This window comes from Gobio gobio (genome assembly GCF_949357685.1).
Source record: "Gobio gobio genome assembly, chromosome: 3".
In the NCBI taxonomy this organism is placed as follows: domain Eukaryota; kingdom Metazoa; phylum Chordata; class Actinopteri; order Cypriniformes; family Gobionidae; genus Gobio; species Gobio gobio.
Window position 1 is genome coordinate 69,850,730 of NC_137099.1, and position 19,653 is coordinate 69,870,382.

Genomic DNA, 19,653 nt, shown 5'->3' on the forward strand with positions numbered 1-19,653 from the left:
TGTCACTTCTCCATTTCTCTTGAAGGAGAGCTGGATATGCACTCCCTCTGGGACAGATGGCCATTTTTTATACTTTATACACTACCCGTCCATCCATTACCTCTTTCAGTGTTGCTCTCTCTGCGCTGGATGTAAGTAGCATCTACATGTGGCCACGGGCAGCGACTTTAAGACCAATCGATCATTTCTCAGTTATTCAACATGCGGTCTGTAGTTGGGGTCTGACATATCGCAGCAACTGAGAATACTTCACGCTCCGCTGCGTCCGCACTGGGACCTCTGGTTTGGGTTGGGATTTGAACCTTCATTGAACTGTAATAGTCGTCTCTCAAAATGCTTCAGTCTACTGGTTAAACTATACCGTTTTTTTTATGTGTATATACATTATAACCTCTTATAAAAGATACATAAATCACGCTAGTGAATCAAACATGTTGCAATTTCGTTTTTTCACAACCGTTTCCCATCCTCAATATGATCCTTCTTTGCTGCACTAGTTTTAATTACTGCTTTATAACTAAGATTGATCATTTAAGCAAAAAAATCTCATCTCACCACATTTAATGAATGGCTATCCTCTTATTAATGTTGTAATTTTATCTGAACATCAACATTTGCAAGACTTAACATTGAACTAATGTGGTGGATTTATGACACATGAATGTTTTTAGATGTATAGAGTAAAACATATTGTTTTTATTTTGAGGTATAAAGATAATTAGACCATTGAGGTAAGACGTGCCACCGGATTTTTTGCATCAATTCAACTGGTGTTGTTATTTTTAAACGTGATGCTTACTGTAATATCCATTTCATGAGTTGGATTCCAGACATCTTTGCTATTCATTAAAGCCCATAGGCTAATTGAGTGAAATCGTTCAATTTGTATTCATAGGATTGCTATCATGACATATTTTCAATTAAACTATGAGCAATTAAATATGTATGTATTCATGTGCCTGTTTAGAAGTAATAGAATAAATTTACCTTTCAGATGAATCTCTGGGATTCTGCTTTGTTTGTCATCAGTTATTCAATTATTCAGCCCAATTGTCGAAACACAATTTTAAATAGAATAGCTGATTTTAGTATTTTACATTGATGACACTTTAAAAACATTTAAATATTAATAAGAATGACATCAAAATGTGTCCTGCTTTATATTAGGTGTCTTTAATAAGTACTTACATAAAAACAATGTTATGTTCAATGCACTTATTGTGTTGATGTTGTATTGTAAATCACAAGTTCTGCTATAGATATGTGTAAGGTTATAGGACAGGTTTGGTGATATAGGTTTATGGGTGGGTTAAGTGTAATTGCATACATTAATGACAGCTATAATTACATGTAGGTATTTTTTTTAAAGGTCCCATTCCGCATGATCCCATTGTTCAAACTTTAGTTAGTGTGTAATGTTGCTGTTAGAGCATAAATAATACCTGTAAAATTATAAAGCTCAAAGTTCAATGCCAAGCGAGATATTTTATTTAACAGAAGTTCCCTTTCAAAGCCTACAGCGAACGGCTGGCTTGGACTACATCCTGGTACTTCCTTCTTTAATTACGTCAGTAGAGCAGTAGAGCAGACTAACCTCCGCCCACAAAGAAACGCGAAAAAGGGGGCGCGGTCTTGTTGCTGTCCCACGTGGAGAAGCGGACGGTCGCGTGGAGAAAAGGAACTGTTGCGTTGAGTGTGTTTATCGCCATGTCATCGAGACGCTGTTATTTTCATCCAGGAGTCAAATCACCTTTGTTTGGCTTTCCCAGGGACGCTGTAGAGATTATTGAACGCATACATCTCTCCGTTAAGAGGCGTGATCTTTCCAACGTGCGCTAAGCTGCTGTCGAATCATAACACAGGAACCGCTTTCACGTGCGCTAAGCTGTGGTCGAATTACAACACAGTAAGCGCTGGCACAATCAGAACTCGTTACGTATTTCTGAAGGAGGGACTTCATAGAAAGAGGAAATCACCAGCCGTTTTTAGGACAGTGGAAACAGCAGTATACAGATAAGTACATTGTGTGAAAAATACTGTGTTTTTTTACACGCGAAACATGAACACATGTTATATTGCACACTGTAAACACAATCAAAGCTTCAAAAAAACACGAAGAACGGGACCTTTAAATATAAGAACAATGGATGCACACAAAAAGTCTATTAAATCAGGGTTTTTTTCTGTTCGGCCACTAAAATGAATCTTTGTGCCGGCAATCAGTTGATCAGGTAATGTGACGATACCTTCAGTTCTGCAAGAGCATCAAAGGTTTCTATTTACAGCATGTTTTTGCGGCGTTGAGCGATGTAGTCAATCACAGACAGAGTTTTCACAAGAGCGCAACTTTATCGGCTACCTCGCGTTTTACTGAAGCTATTGACTGCTTCGGTGATTATAATTGCGGCGATCTTTGCTAACAGGCTATTTATTTTTCATGCTGCTAATAACACATTGCCACATTGAAGTTTCTGGATTGGCAACTGTATTTAAAATATAAACGATTGAATCCGATTGAAAGTGATAGCCGTGTCAAATGATCTGTGTATAAAGTCATGGAGTCAGGGCTTGACATGAACACCCGCCAATCCATCAAATGTGTGTGTATTCCAGCAGTGGCGACTAGCCTACTAGCCACTTTTTGGCGGGTTTAAATTTATATATAATATATACATTTTCAATTGTAGTCTTTTAAAAGGCGTCTGAAATAATAAACTAAGTGCAATGTGCTGTTGTCAAAAATATAGATTTTGCAATCGATACTGAAATATCTGAAACGCTTCTAATACTCATTTTCAGTGCTCTCTCTCATCTCTCCGACAGCGAGTGACACGCAAACCCTCCTCCTCTTACTCACTCGCTTCCTTTGCTCCGGATGAATATTGTTGCTCTTACAGGGTTTGAATTTCGGCGTGGGATTGCACGTATTGTGCATCATTTTACTCATTCCCACAGATTTTAAGCTCAAACCCAAAGTGCGGCACATAAAGCCTCTCAGCACTAAATTGAGCTCTTTTTTGCTGCTTATTGCACTTAAACAGTCAAACACACAATATAATGTAAAAATGCCGGTCTTGGCGAGTGTTCACGTAAACACAGTCAGTTCTGTTTTAAGTGAACGTAAACAGTTGAGAAAGAAAACGCATGTGTATCAGTGTAATGGATCCGTGCGTCAGCTCTTAAAGTGACAGCAGCCTAATATTCCTGCTGACAAATTATGAGATAATATTAAAAATATTTATATTGTGGCCAGTGAGCAAAAAAGTTCATGTCAAGCCCTGCTTTGAGAATAAATGTAAACGTTAATTTCTATGTAATGTGTAACTTTGCTGTTGCTGTTTATGAAATATTATGAATACATGGGATTAGTTAATATTACCAACTGTTTCTTTGCATTTATTTTGGATTTATTGTCAGTACTGGGCTCACAGTTCACATGGGTGAGGTATTTTGTATTCGTCCGCCACCACCGAAGACCATATTTGACTCTGCAAATTATTAATTTAAATGTTAGTACATAGTAGTTAAAGGCATTATGTCTTTAACAATTCATTTATATTCTATAAAACATGTCTTCATCAAGGTTTTTTTTTTTCAAGGAACTTTTGATTCATTGTTATATATGACCTCTGTATTGGAATCCGTTTATAAGGAAGTAGTTTGCCTTTCTTTTGGGAGAGGTTTAACTCTTTCCCCACCAGCATTTTTGGAAAAAGGTTGCGAGTCACAGACAGATTTTTTGATCTTTTTTTTTTTCAAAATGTTCATGGCCCCCAAAATATTTGGTTTTATGAATATCTGAACATGCAATATATCAAAAGAAAGAATATTCACCAATATTCAACAAAATAAAATTCTAGCTTATTGTAGCTTCATGCATTCTTTTTTATCAACACTTGAATGTGGGTAAGTTTTATAAAAGAAAAAGCTACATTTTGAGCAAAAAAGCTGAGAAAATCACGTTTTTGTCAAAGACTACATCCAGATCGATGATCAAACACAGCTTCACAGTCCTATCGCTCGTCCTGGGTTGACATTCCATTCAGTAACATTAGGCAGTTTTGATTTATGCTGTTTAATGTTGGTGATCGCGTTATTTTACATATGCTTCTGCTTACACTTAATATTGCTTGTTTCTGCTTCTTATTCGCCTGTGTTTTGATCAGGAGATTCTGTACTCTTTCAGAAGATGCGTCATAGCGCCCCCCAGCGTATAACAGTGAAAACACCTACATTTTTGTCAATGGCGGGGAAAGAGTTAACCAGAGACCTGTTTTAGAAAATCTGTTGGAGCAGGAAGCCACACCTGATGGAGTTTCAGAGGTTTTTTAGCGCTTCCTCTGATCATATGATGAAATACTTGGGATAAAGCATTGATGAAAAATATCACTGAATACTTTAAAGAGAGACAAAGACAGCGCAGCTTTAAAAGCTTATGAAAGAGTTCTATTCAGTTGTCAAAGCGTCTTCTTCGACCATACTCTGTGAAAACGACAGCAGTGGCTCTTTCTACACAGGAATCAGTGATGGTGTTAAAGAGTCACATTTCCCTTCTCTGATCTCAGGTCTGACATTTCCCCGCCCATGCTCGATAGCTACGCCGGCCAGCGATTGGAGGCTATGATGTTCCACGTTCAACAATAACATATCTGCTACTGCCGACTATAAAACCGCCTCTGTAGGTTTGATTTCAGAGGGAACGCAACACCACGGATACTGCCAGATTTATGTCATTTCTAAAGGTCAAATGTGATCAGTGCATTTACAGAGAGGCTCTTGATGTACATGTTTTAGCCTGTTTTTCTGACATTTTGTAGAATGGGGTTGTGCTCACCAGCGTCTTGAAATGGGGTCACACAAACACAGGCAACAGAAAAACCATTCCTTCTTCAAAATGAGCTTGACCACTGTGTAAGGAACATCACACCAGTGTGCATGTCTGTTTATATTTGTGTTCAAATGTATTTGACGCCTGAAGACATGTTTCGCTTTCACACCTAAAAGCCAATGTATTCTTACAGGGAGGCAGAGGCAGTGCAAATAACAAATAAACAAAACAAAAGATGAGCTCAAATAGTAAAACAAAACCCTGTCTAACAGCAAGCACAAAGGACAAAGCTTTAGAGGGAGGCAAACATTTCTTATTGCAATCTCATTGAGATCTTACACCGGTTTGCGTGGTATGGGGCATGGGCTGCTCTCAGAACACGTCCGATTCTGCATTCTCCTGCACGTACTCCAACTGATGATAGGAAGCCTGTCATCATTTTACGACCATAAGTTGATCCAGTCTGTTAAAACACACACACGCTCTATCAAATAGTACAGCATTATTATTTTTTTATTTTTTTTTACTATCGCTTATTCATTATTCATACCTGATGTATTGCTCGAGAGACTGCAATTTCAAGGTATGAATCAGAAGAGTGTCCTTTTCTCCGCAAATTGGCAAGTTGTCTCCGGATACTGATCTCAGAGTTTCCCCGCTGGACACCTATTTCTCGCAGCCTTTCAGACATCTCCCTATATGTCACTCCATTCACAAACATATCATAAATTACGGGCATGTATGACTCGAGTGATGCCATTGTGGGTCTTTCGGCATACCAGTCACCAGAAATAATCACAGGCTTATAGGCCTTTATCACAGAGGAATTGAATACCGGAAGTGCACGTCGAAGCAGTGCTGATTGGTCCGGTTATGCATGTTTTCAATGTGCTGTGAACACCTAGCTGAACAAACGACCATTAAAATAAGCATCTGGAGGAGGATTTAAAAATCTGGACATTTTCCGAGACAGGAGAAGAGATAAACTGATCATTACTGTGTACAGGATTTTTCAAACTCTGTTGAACTTGTCGTTTTTTAATCCGACATAAGCCGAGGGTCGTAAACATTCGTGATTATTTCACCACACGGTGTCAGTGCACGTCTAAATAGTGTCCGCGATTAAGTGTGTGTGAGACCTGACGAATAAGATCTGAATGAACATATTGATTTGTATTAATATTTTAGCATTGTTCTGTCACTTTTCATTGACAAACATTTCACTGTAGCCTACAGTATATGTAATTCACACATTTATGCCAAAATTCAGTCACGCTGTTAACTTATTACTGTTTAAGATCAATTAAATGCTTAACATTGTTTACTTTCTTTAAGGCAGTTACCGCGCATTCATTCATCTATTTATTACATGAAAATGAACCATGGTTTTTATTACAAATAAAATAAAACATGGTTATTGTAGTTTATCATGGTATTTGTAGTAAAACTAATACAAATGGTAGTCAATCCACGAAAAAAAAAACATGGTTACTACATTCTTACTATAATAAAACCATGGTTAACTTTCGTAAGGGTGTTTATCAGTCAAATTAATTAAAACATGTAACAACAGGTATGAAATATGATTAGTAAGAGAAACACTGTTAATGAGAAGACTCAATCACTGGACTGCGGCAGGTTAGAAATGTATTTATTAGAAATGTATGTTAGGCAACACGTGTCAGGAGCCACTCATCGCCATAATCATACTTTAGACCTAATATTGTCACATGGAATAAATGTTGATACCGTTGAAATTCTGCAGCAGAGCGATGACATCTCAGATCATTACTTAGTATCATGTATACTTAATTTAGCTAAGGTTGCAAAGCCGTCCCCTCGCTTCAAAAATGGCAGGACAATCACTGCCGCTACTAAAGATTGCTTTTTAAATAATCTCCCTCATCAGTATCATCTGCTCAGCATCCCAGATAGTATAGAAGAACTCGATGTTGCAACAGAAACTATTGATTCTCTCTTATCCAGTACTTTAGACACAGTTGCTCCTCTGCGCTTAAAGAAGATTAAAGAAAATAGTCCAACGCCGTGGTACAACGAGCACACCCGGGCCCTTAAAACAGCAGCCAGAAAAATGGAGCGCAGCTGGAAGAAAACAAAATTAGAGGTATTTCGTAATTCGTGGAAAGAGCACATGATCACATACAGAAAGGCTGTAAAAACTGCTAGATCTGCTTATTTCTCAACTCTCTTGGAAGAAAACAAACACAACCCAAGGTATTTATTCGATACAGTGGCTAAATTAACCAAAAATAAAGCTTCAACTTCTGATGATTGTAAACAGCACAGCAGTAATGACTTTATGAACTTCTTCACATGTAAGATTGATAATATTAGGAAAAAAATTTTAACCATGCAGCGCCTACTACAGCATCACATCAGACAGAGCATTGTAGTGTCACTGAGGAAAAATTACACTCATTCACTGCTATAGGAGAAGAAGAATTGGCTAAACTCGTTAAATCATCAAAATCGACAACATGTATGCTCGACCCTATACCAACTAGGCTATTAAAAGAGATGCTACCAGAGGTCATAGATCCTCTTCTGAATATCATTAATTCATCTTTGTCATTAGGATATGTACCGAAAACTTTTAAGTTGGCTATTATTAAACCACTTATTAAAAAAACGCAACTTGATCCTACAGATTTAGTCAATTATAGACCAATCTCAAATCTACCCTTTCTGTCAAAAATACTTGAAAAGGCAGTGTCTTCACAATTATGTTCCTTTTTAGAAATAAATGGTATCTGTGAGGATTTCCAGTCAGGATTTAGACCGTATCATAGCACTGAGACTGCTCTCGTCAGAGTTACAAATGATTTGCTCTTATCATCCGATCGTGGCTGTATCTCTCTATTAGTGTTACTCGATCTTAGCGCTGCATTTGATACTATCGACCACAACATTCTTTTGAATAGACTCGAAAATTATGTAGGTATTAGTGGAATTGCATTATCATGGTTTAAATCATACCTATGCGACCGTTATCAGTTTGTAGTAGTAAATGAAGATATGTCACACCGATCGCAAGTTCAGTATGGAGTACCACAAGGCTCAGTGCTAGGACCGCTACTCTTCACCCTGTACATGCTACCACTGGGAGATATCATTAGGATCATGGCGTTAGTTTTCATTGTTATGCTGACGATACTCAGCTCTATATTTCTTCACGCCCTGAAGAAACTTACCAATTCACAAGATTAACGGAATGCATAGCTGATATAAAACATTGGATGACTGGTAATTTCCTGCAACTCAATTCAGAAAAAACTGAATTTTTAATTATTGGACAAAAAAGCTCCACAAGTAGTAACCTAGAATACTGTCTAACACTTGATGGCTGTTCTGTCAAGTCCTCGTCGTCAGTGAGGAACCTGGGTGTGCTCTTTGATACCAATCTTTCGTTTGAAAGCCACGTTTCTAGCATCTGTAAAACTGCTTTCTACCATCTTAAAAATATATCTAAATTACGGCACATGCTCTCAATGCAAAATGCTGAACAGTTAGTTGATGCGTTCATGACCTCAAGGTTAGATTATTGTAATGCTCTACTGGGTGGTTGCCCTGCTCGCTTAATAAATAAACTCATTAAACCATTTAAACTAAATTACTGATCAAATTATTAATCTAAAGCCCACACTGTCACTGTATGATACTTGAAATTTTTCCAGAATGGCTATACAGCTGAATAAAATTATGCTGCATTATTTTCCTGTTTAACACTGTAAAGCTGCTTTGAAACAATCTACATTGTTAAAAGCGCTATATAAATAAAGTTGACTTGACTTGACTTGACTCAGAATGCACATTTGTATGGGAACATTTCAGCAGGCTGACAATATGAGACACGTAAACATCCGCAGTTTGGAAATGCATAGGCCTACAACACACAAACATACAACTTCATCCCACCATATCAGTCTCACCCATGCTCTCCTCTATTCTTTTAGTGTCAGGAAATGGTCAAATCTGAGGTAAGGATGTCACTATTTAGTATTAGAGCACCGGATCGCTGCAGCTACACCCGCGTTTAGATTGAGTCGCGATGGGACCGGAAGTAGAGGTGCACTGCTTCACTTACCGGAAATAGGAAGTGTGATAAAGGCCTATGTTGGCTCAGTTGTGGAGAAAACATGACCGCGCCATAACACATGACCAGGAGAGAAGAGAGGTCGTTTCGATGGGGGAGGGAAAGTTAACATATTTGATTAAAGATTATAAGGGTAAATTAATTTTTTAAAAATAAGGAAGTGCACAGATAAATCAGTTATAGTAAACACTACAAGATTAATATAAAAATACGAATTTTAAAATTTGATTTCATGCCGCCTTTAAAACACTTTTATATTACAAATCGAGTGAAATGCTGTACTAATCTGCACTCGCAAATGTTGGACGTTATGTGAACGTTAAACAACATAACTGGCATTTGAACAATGCACGTTAAACTCACTCTCAACAGCGATGGAGCGCGTAGAACTATAAAAGAAGAGCACGAATCACAAGCTGCTTGTGTTAGCAGTCACAGCTCGGTTTGACGTGAAACCAGCCGCAACAAATCTATACACCAATTCAATCAAAGCCTTTGTTGTGCGATAAATGCACTAAGCTATATTGCGATTTAATTTTCTGTTCGACTGACTGATTGACAAACAAAACAATGGCGCAAACGTGGTCTTTTATGTTCATTACAAAACTGGCGGACAGACCATTGCGAGTCATTGTAATTAAATCAGAAACAGAAATTTGATTTAGAGAGCAATAAAGCTGGATAATTAATACATTTAAAAAGGCTATTACTCACCTGTATGTGCGTCCTTAAATTTGTGCTTGAGGTCTTCGACGCAGACAGCGTTTTAATCTTTGGTTTGCAAAGATTGCATACAAAAGTGTAACCTTTACTTGTCGTTTCTTTGAGAGACATGAACTTGGACAAATAAGGCCATGGGTAATTCGATGATTCTGCCGTCATATCTTGCTCCATCATGGATAATGGTGATGGGTGTGTCGTACATCAGTGAACCGTAAAGCCGCATGATGCGATATTACACACAACAGGTGGCAGTAATGAACACATTTGGTTTGTGTGATCTGATAAGAAGAAGATGCTGCGCTGCTTCAATGCTTAGCAGGCTCGTCAAAGCAGAATGTAGCTTTTGGCCGCGCTACACCGCTACTTGCTGCAAAAAGTAGTTAGCTACTGCAAAAGCTACACTGTTTAAAAAGCAAGTGAGCTACTGAAGAATGTAGTTAAGCTAGTAGCGTTGCTACTTGTAGTTAGCTACTCCCCAACACTGAAACCAACCCCATGTCTCTATGATGTTCTGATGTGAAGATATCCCTCTGTGGATTTGGGTTGCTAGGGTGCTTGATAATGGTTGCTAGGGCGTGGCTAGGAAGTGTTGAAGGTCATTTGTGATTGGCTGTTGATAGCCCGAGTCAAACAAACCCACCCTCGTGTTTCTATGACACTTCTATCCAAAGATATCCCTTTGATGTTTTTCAATGGAAGTCTATGGGATCAGTTGTTAGGGAGCTCTAAATGGTTGCTAGGGCGTGGCTTGATAGGTTCACAGTGATCCTGAGATAGTGATTGGCTGTCTGAGTCTTGATCCAGAATTTAATCTGTTACATTAACTTTACACGTTAACTCATAACCTCAGCAGTCACAACTTTGTTTTTAGCATTGTGAAAATATTGTATTCATTATAATGCGTCACCGTATGATTTTACAATATGAATATGTTGTTTGTACAGTAACGTTTTTTTTTTTTACAAATTGACTAGATGCCTTGTCAAATCCCTATGGTTTCTTCTTCACTGGTGGAGAACGTTAGCTAGAAGGATGGAGTGAGCTATTAGCATCTGAACTAATGCTAGCTCCTGAGTTATGTGTTGTTGATGAAATATAGGCTAAATTATCATTCTATCTATAATTCTATTCGAAAAAGATTGCCATATGTATCTACTGTGTTATATGACAACACTGGCAGGAAATACTATTAACCTTTGACCTTTTTTCATACTGTGTTGGGCACGTTACTTAAAAAAATAATTAGTTATAGTTACTAGTTACTTCTTACAAATAGTAACTGAGTTACATCATTATAAAAGTAACTAATTACCAGGGAAAGTAACTACTGTGTTACTTTTTTTCCTTCAAATGTTCAAATATGTCAAATAACTTGGATGCCCCCAATATTAAATATGTTAAATGAATGAATTGGACACTAAATAGAATAAATTATTATTATAAAACATTGTACATTAATGTCCACTGTTGTAATGTTGCTGTGGGACAATGTGAGAGACACCTATCAAATTCAATACATTACTGTAAATATCATCAGTAGGCCTACTATAGTGTAACAACTAACGGTTCGGTACAGCAGTTTTACTAAATTACTTTTTTAAATTTTTATTAAACAGTGATTTACTGGAAAAAAGTATGTCCTTAAATTAATTAAATTATAACTAAAAGTTTATTGAAGATTGCACATTAATATTAAAGGTTAACAACAGCCCAAACTATTAGCCTAAATTCAGTGGCTATTTCTTTTTAGGTATAATAATCAACACTCAAATAACAGTAAGCAAACGTGTAAACTTCATAAGGCTGTTTCTGCATTAATCTAATTATAAAATCGTTTTTCTCCAATTCGTTGTTGAAATATAATCATTTATACACAGTGTGTGTCATTTTCATGACAGGTTTATTTAACATGCATGAAATAATCAAGACATCACTAACAGGTTCAGTAGAATATAATGAATATAACGGCTAATATAGGTCATATATTTAGTGAAAGAGTTGATTTCTCAAGTGAATATGATTCTGTGGACACTGAATGACTGCCTGAGGTAAATGTGATGCTACATTGTTTAGTTTACAGCCGTTATATTGAGGTCTTTCCGCCGTTGAAACACTGATTGAGCGATTACACCATATATATACGTGACAGTAAGTGTTAATGTATCTTTAGCATACCTTCAGATGTTCATTCATGTTTATTCTTTAGGAAGAGATGATCGATCGCCTTCACAGATGATCGGCCGCTGGAACTGTGATCAGTGATCAGTCACGCCACATTAAAGAGCGTCACAGCGGCATTTATCCTTTGAATCTCGTGATAAAATGGACTGAATACTTCATATGTTCGTGTGGGAACTTGGATTGAAGTGTGTTCCGCGCTTAAAACAAGCGTGTGTGTGTGTGTGTGTGTGTGAACTCAACCTTGTCTGACAGAGAGCCTGTTCGGATGAAAACCGCTTCAGTGAGCTCAATTATAGTAACGCCGCGTTTTATTCTCAGTAACGCTAATGGCGTTGTAACGGGAGAAACTGTAATTCGTTTGATGACTCGTTACTGAAAAAAATTATTCCGTTAGTTACGCCGTTTATCTATAACGCTGTTATTCCCATCACTGTTCATAAAAGGCTGACCAGCTTCAGTGTGTGTGTGTGCGTGCGTGTGATGTCATCAGAGCTGCTAACACAAGCTCTTGAAGCTCCGCCCTCTTCCTGAAAGCAGCAGCTCATTTGCATTTAAAGGGACACGGCATGTTTTGCTCCTCCTCAAAAAGTGACAATTTCAACATGCTATAAATGATCTGTGGGGTACTTTGAGCTCAAACATCACACACACACACACACACACACACACACACACACACACACACACACACACACACACACACACACACACACACACACACACACACACACTCATCAGAGACTTATATCAATCAACCTCTTTAAAATATTAAAATTTTTACCGGGTCGCACCGCTCTTACTTGCCTGTTACACAGTTCGTTTACGTAGAAGCCAACGCAAATAAATCTAGATTTAAATTCAAAGACACAAAATAATCTATACATGACCTGTCATTTTATTCGTATACAAAAATGAGGCGATCTGAACACTATGGAGTGCCAACACTCTCATGCAACACTAATTCATACTCGAAGCCGGAGGGCGCTCTCTCAAAGAAAACACTAAACTGATTCGTAGAAGTAAACCCTGTCACGTTCCAAAGGCATTCAGCGCTGTAGCAGCAGCTGAATAAAAATAATCGCTCTGACTGACGAAACGTGACAACAAACACACGATTGCGACAATATATGGCTTGTGTTTTTCCAGCCATCTCAAGGTATTTATTGACAATAAAGAATATGAATAATGCAGTGTTAACTGACAGCCTTTTTAGTGTTTAGTATCTTCTACTTGCCAAGGCTGCATTTATTTAATAAAAAATACAGTTAAAACATTAATATTGCGAAATATATTCACAGATGTTTTAATTTGTAATGATATAGTAAAGTGTCATTTATTCCTGTGATCAAAGTTGAGTTTATCATCATTACTCCAGTTTTCAGTATCACATGATCCTTCTGAAATCATTCTAATATGAACATTTGATGAAAAGGAAACATTTATGATTATAATCATTGTTGAAAACAGCTGTGCAAACCATGATGCATTTTTTTTTTTTTTAATGAATAGAAAGTTAAATGAACAGTATTTATTTGCATTGAATAAAGCATGTATAAATATTTTGTTATATTATAAATGCCACTTGATCAATTTAATGCATGTTTGATGAATAAAAGTATTAATTTCTCTCTTTTTTATCTTACCACAAATGTTTGAATAGTTTCATGATTTCCACAAAAATGAAGCAGCACAACTGTTTTCAACATTGATAATAATCATAAATGTTTCTTGAGCATCAAATGAACATATGAGAATGATTTCTGAAAGATCATGTGACACTGAAGACTGGAGTAATGATGATAAATTCAGCTTTGATCACAGGAATAAATTACAAAGATTGTTTCTTTTTTCCTATATATTCACACAGCTGCTTTACATTGGGATAATATTTCACTGTATTACTTTTTTACTGCATTTTTTATTAAATAAATGCAGCCTTGGTGAGCAGAAGACTTCTTCAAAAACATTTAACAATTGTAATGTTTCCAAACTTTTGATAGGTACTGTATATTTTCTGCCTTATTCAGTGATATTTCTTTTACAAAGCATAAAATCCATGAGGACTTAATGCACAAGTGTTTAGTACATAAACCAATCATAAAATTGGCATAACATATAGGGAAAACATTATAGATATTAGTGGTTATTGTTCAGCACATAATTATGACTGCGGCAAGCTTTACGCTTTAGACTATATTCCTCCAGCAGATAATTAAATATTAAACTAAGTGGAATAACAATGTTGTATAATTTTATCTAACGAAGATATATTAACAAAAACTCTTGTAGAAGAGCCTCATTGATTAATATTGCCTGGGGAAAATCACAAGAGTTTCCCTTAATAATGGAAATCTGTGGGTTTGAGGTGATTTTGGCCTTTTATCGTGTCATAGTGTCCCACATTAGACGTCTCAGACACTTTCACTAGCGCTAATGCTTCTTTATGAACGTGTTTCTGCATTATTCTCTAGATTAGATCAGGAGATCATCCTGGGTTTTTAATGGGTGTGAATTTAATATTTTGGCTACACATTGCAATATGTCACAGAAGTGTGAAATACAACAAAAATCACATATAGAAAGAAAGCACGCGTCGTGCATATTTACGTAACTTTTATTTTGAAACGGCGTCAAACGCGTTTCGTAATGAGATGTCCCATTCGGGGCCCTGTATGACGCGTGCTGTGGAAGGCTTGAAGCGCGACCGACACACACACACGCGTGTCCGGAGCGCGCAAACACCGCCAGAGTTTCTCCATCACTTTATAATCTCGAGGAGAGTTAGTTTGATAAAGCGCAGTCATGTCGGACACGCGCAAGAGGGCCAGGAAGCGCTTCGGCGGGTACGCGCACAAGAAACAGAGGGGCTCCCGCGAGCTGGAGGTGGGCGCGCAGGGGGTGCTCATCACCTGCAACATGAACGAGCGCAAGTGCACGAGCGAAGCCTTCAGCCTCCTCAACGAGTACGCGGACGCGCTTTACGGCCCCGAGCAGGTGAGCAGCATCAAGAGCACTATACAGGTGTGTTAGTGTAGTCTAGAGCACTATAGAGGTGTGTTAGTGTAGTCTAGAGCACTATACAGGTGTGTTAGTGTAGTCTAGAGCACTATAGAGGTGTGTTAGTGTAGTCTAGAGCACTATAGAGGTGTGTTAGTGTAGTCTAGAGCACTATAGAGGTGTGTTAGTGTAGTCTAGAGCACTATACAGGTGTGTTAGTGTAGTCTAGAGCACTATAGAGGTGTGTTAGTGTAGTCTAGAGCACTATACAGGTGTGTTAGTGTAGTCTAGAGCACTATAGAGGTGTGTTAGTGTAGTCTAGAGCACTATAGAGGTGTGTTAGTGTAGTCTAGAGCACTATAGAGGTGTGTTAGTGTAGTCTAGAGCACTATAGAGGTGTGTTAGTGTAGTCTAGAGCACTATACAGGTGTGTTAGTGTAGTCTAGAGCACTATAGAGGTGTGTTAGTGTAGTCTAGAGCACTATAGAGGTGTGTTAGTGTAGTCTAGAGCACTATAGAGGTGTGTTAGTGTAGTCTAGAGCACTATAGAGGTGTGTTAGTGTAGTCTAGAGCACTATACAGGTGTGTTAGTGTAGTCTAGAGCACTATAGAGGTGTGTTAGTGTAGTCTAGAGCACTATACAGGTGTGTTAGTGTAGTCTAGAGCACTATAGAGGTGTGTTAGTGTAGTCTAGAGCACTATACAGGTGTGTTAGTGTAGTCTAGAGCACTATACAGGTGTGTAAGTGTAGTCTAGAGCACTATAGAGGTGTGTTAGTGTAGTCTAGAGCACTATAGAGGTGTGTTAGTGTAGTCTAGAGCACTATAGAGGTGTGTTAGTGTAGTCTAGAGCACTATAGAGATAGAGGTGTGTTAGTGTAGTCTAGAGCACTATAGAGGTGTGTTAGTGTAGTCTAGAGCACTATAGAGATAGAGGTGTGTTAGTGTAGTCTAGAGCACTATAGAGGTGTGTTAGTGTAGTCTAGAGCACTATAGAGGTGTGTTAGTGTAGTCTAGAGCACTATAGAGGTGTGTTAGTGTAGTCTAGAGCACTATAGAGATAGAGGTGTGTTAGTGTAGTCTAGAGCACTATAGAGATAGAGGTGTGTTAGTGTAGTCTAGAGCACTATACAGGTGTGTTAGTGTAGTCTAGAGCACTATAGAGATAGAGGTGTGTTAGTGTAGTCTAGAGCACTATACAGGTGTGTTAGTGTAGTCTAGAGCACTATAGAGATAGAGGTGTGTTAGTGTAGTCTAGAGCACTATAGAGGTGTGTTAGTGTAGTCTAGAGCACTATAGAGGTGTCTTAGTGTAGTCTAGAGCACTATACAGGTGTGTTAGTGTAGTCTAGTGCACTATAGAGGTGTGTTAGTGTAGTCTAGAGCACTATACAGGTGTGTTAGTGTAGTCTAGAGCACTATAGAGGTGTGTTAGTGTAGTCTAGAGCACTATAGAGGTGTGTTAGTGTAGTCTAGAGCACTATAGAGGTGTGTTAGTGTAGTCTAGAGCACTATAGAGATAGAGGTGTGTTAGTGTAGTCTAGAGCACTATAGAGGTGTGTTAGTGTAGTCTAGAGCACTATAGAGGTGTGTTAGTGTAGTCTAGAGCACTATACAGGTGTGTTAGTGTAGTCTAGAGCACTATAGAGGTGTGTTAGTGTAGTCTAGAGCACTATAGAGATAGAGGTGTGTTAGTGTAGTCTAGAGCACTATAGAGGTGTGTTAGTGTAGTCTAGAGCACTATAGAGGTGTGTTAGTGTAGTCTAGAGCACTATACAGGTGTGTTAGTGTAGTCTAGAGCACTATAGAGGTGTGTTAGTGTAGTCTAGAGCACTATAGAGATAGAGGTGTGTTAGTGTAGTCTAGAGCACTATAGAGGTGTGTTAGTGTAGTCTAGAGCACTATAGAGATAGAGGTGTGTTAGTGTAGTCTAGAGCACTATACAGGTGTGTTAGTGTAGTCTAGAGCACTATAGAGATAGAGGTGTGTTAGTGTAGTCTAGAGCACTATACAGGTGTGTTAGTGTAGTCTAGAGCACTATAGAGATAGAGGTGTGTTAGTGTAGTCTAGAGCACTATACAGGTGTGTTAGTGTAGTCTAGAGCACTATAGAGATAGAGGTGTGTTAGTGTAGTCTAGAGCACTATAGAGATAGAGGTGTGTTAGTGTAGTCTAGAGCACTATAGAGGTGTGTTAGTGTAGTCTAGAGCACTATAGAGGTGTGTTAGTGTAGTCTAGAGCACTATAGAGATAGAGGTGTGTTAGTGTAGTCTAGAGCACTATAGAGGTGTGTTAGTGTAGTCTAGAGCACTATAGAGGTGTGTTAGTGTAGTCTAGAGCACTATAGAGATAGAGGTGTGTTAGTGTAGTCTAGAGCACTATACAGGTGTGTTAGTGTAGTCTAGAGCACTATAGAGATAGAGGTGTGTTAGTGTAGTCTAGAGCACTATAGAGATAGAGGTGTGTTAGTGTAGTCTAGAGCACTATAGAGATAGAGGTGTGTTAGTGTAGTCTAGAGCACTATAGAGGTGTGTTAGTGTAGTCTAGAGCACTATAGAGGTGTGTTAGTGTAGTCTAGAGCACTATACAGGTGTGTTAGTGTAGTCTAGAGCACTATAGAGGTGTGTTAGTGTAGTCTAGAGCACTATAGAGATAGAGGTGTGTTAGTGTAGTCTAGAGCACTATACAGGTGTGTTAGTGTAGTCTAGAGCACTATAGAGGTGTGTTAGTGTAGTCTAGAGCACTATAGAGGTGTGTTAGTGTAGTCTAGAGCACTATAGAGGTGTGTTAGTGTAGTCTAGAGCACTATACAGGTGTGTTAGTGTAGTCTAGAGCACTATAGAGGTGTGTTAGTGTAGTCTAGAGCACTATACAGGTGTGTTAGTGTAGTCTAGAGCACTATAGAGGTGTGTTAGTGTAGTCTAGAGCACTATAGAGGTGTGTTAGTGTAGTCTAGAGCACTATAGAGGTGTCTTAGTGTAGTCTAGAGCACTATAGAGATAGAGGTGTGTTAGTGTAGTCTAGAGCACTATACAGGTGTGTTAGTGTAGTCTAGAGCACTATAGAGGTGTGTTAGTGTAGAGCAGTTGTTTACAGTGGTGTGTCTGTGTGTGTGTCTGTGTGTGTGTCTGTGTGTGTGTCTGTGTGTGTGTGTGTGTGTGTGTGTGTGTGTGTCTGTGTGTCTGTGTGTGTCTGTGTGTGTGTGTGTGTCTGCGTGTGTGTTTGTGTGTGTGTGTCAGCCCACAGACAGCCCCAGTGAGGAAGAGGAGGCTGATGAAGACGCGGAGGCAGCGCTGCAGAAGGAGGTGTGTCAGATCCGCTCCTCCATTACGGCTCGACAGCAGAGGTTCAGTGCGGTCTCCAGCGGGGCCAATAACGTGCTCTTCATCCGCACGCATGGAGTCGGTGAGCAGACGACCCGCGTCACATGACCCGCTGCACCTGAGCATGTGCTGACCCCTCTCTCTCTCTCTCTCTCTCAGACCCAGAGGAGCTGGTGCATCACATCCTGGCGGACCTGCATCAGACGAAGAAGAGGAAGTCGCGTGTGATCCTGCGCATGCTGCCGGTGAGCGGCACCTGCCGGGCCTTCGCGGAGGACATGGAGCGGTTCCTGAGCGGGCATCTGCAGCGCTGGTTCCAGGAGCCGCGCCGCGCCACATACCAGATCTGCTTCAGGGCGCGCAACAGCAGCCACAGCCGCAGGGAGGACGTCATCACGGCCGTCGCTGGTACGTCACACCTCGAGTCAGTGCTTCAAGAACACGCTCAGCCCCGCCCTAATCCTTGTGCCGCCCTCAGGTTTGGTGGCTAAGATGAACCCGCTCAATAAGGTGGATCTGACCAACCCTGAGCTGAGCATCATCATCGAGATCATCAAGACCATCTGCTGCGTCAGCGTCGTCACAGACTACACACTCTTCCGCAAGTACAACCTGCAGGAAGTGGCCAAGGAGCCCACCAATCAGAGCACAGGCCCACCGGAAGCAGCCAACCAGACGCAGGAGAGCCAGAGCGGAGAGAAAGCGGAGGGCGACCGGAGCAAGGAGGCGGAGCTTGAGTGAACTGCGTTTTTAAAACCCTTTTTACAGCGTTTGTGTCCTGCTTTTGTTTTAAAGGATTTCACACTGGGCTTTGTGTGTGTGTGTGTGTGTGTGTGTGTGTGTGTGTGTGTGTGTGTGTGTGTGTGTGTGTGTGTGTGTGTGTGTGTGTGTGTGTGTGTGTGTGTGTGTGTGTGTGTGTGTGTGTGTGTGTGTGTGTGTGTGTGTGTGTGTGTGTGTGTGTGTGTGTGTGTGTGTGTGTGTGTGTGTGTGTGTGTGTGTGTGTGTGTGTGTGTGTGTAACTCTTGTTATTCTGGACACGCTTTCCTCTGATGATACGACTAAATCAAATAAACAACTCAAGACACATGATCAGATGAGAGTCTCTGTGGAATATGAAGTTTATTATTAAAGTCGAGAGGGCACTCACAAACTTTTACTGTGGAAGCTTATTAGTGATAAAGTATTAACAAGAACTTTAATCTCACAATTCTGATAAAGAATGAATCACGAGCTATATCATAATTCTGAGGGAAAAAGTGAATTGTGAGAAGTAAAATCATAATTCTGAGGGAAAAAGTGAATTGTGAGATATAGAATCATAATTCTGAGGAAAAAAGTGTGAATTGTGAGATATAAAATCATAATTCTGAGGGAAAAAGTGAATTGTGAGATATAAAATCATAATTCTGAGGGAAAAAGTGAATTGTGAGATATAAAATCATAATTCTGAGGGAAAAAGTGAATTGTGAGATATAAAATCATAATTCTGA

The 19,653-nt window shown here is 39.2% G+C and overlaps 1 protein-coding gene across 1 annotated transcript; it reads left to right on the top strand.

Moving 5' to 3' along the window:
* The first annotated feature begins 14,508 nt into the window (after positions 1 to 14,508).
* Positions 14,509 to 19,252, top strand: thumpd1 (THUMP domain containing 1). The gene is made up of 4 exons (XM_079812624.1): positions 14,509 to 14,840; positions 18,080 to 18,245; positions 18,323 to 18,571; positions 18,642 to 19,252. Exons 1-4 carry the CDS (start codon positions 14,649 to 14,651, stop codon positions 18,902 to 18,904), a joined length of 870 nt encoding a protein of 289 aa, XP_079668750.1. The 5' UTR covers positions 14,509 to 14,648; the 3' UTR covers positions 18,905 to 19,252.
* The last annotated feature ends 401 nt before the right edge of the window (positions 19,253 to 19,653 follow it).

Bases quoted from the DNA above. Each gene is read 5' to 3' on its own strand.
- thumpd1 (XM_079812624.1), top strand. From the start codon at position 14,649: ATGTCGGACACGCGCAAGAGGGCCAGGAAGCGCTTCGGCGGGTACGCG. The intron at 18,246-18,322 runs GTGAGCAGACGA...TCTCTCTCTCAG, and splicing joins CATCCGCACGCATGGAGTCG to ACCCAGAGGAGCTGGTGCAT. The intron at 18,572-18,641 runs GTACGTCACACC...TGCCGCCCTCAG, and splicing joins CGTCATCACGGCCGTCGCTG to GTTTGGTGGCTAAGATGAAC.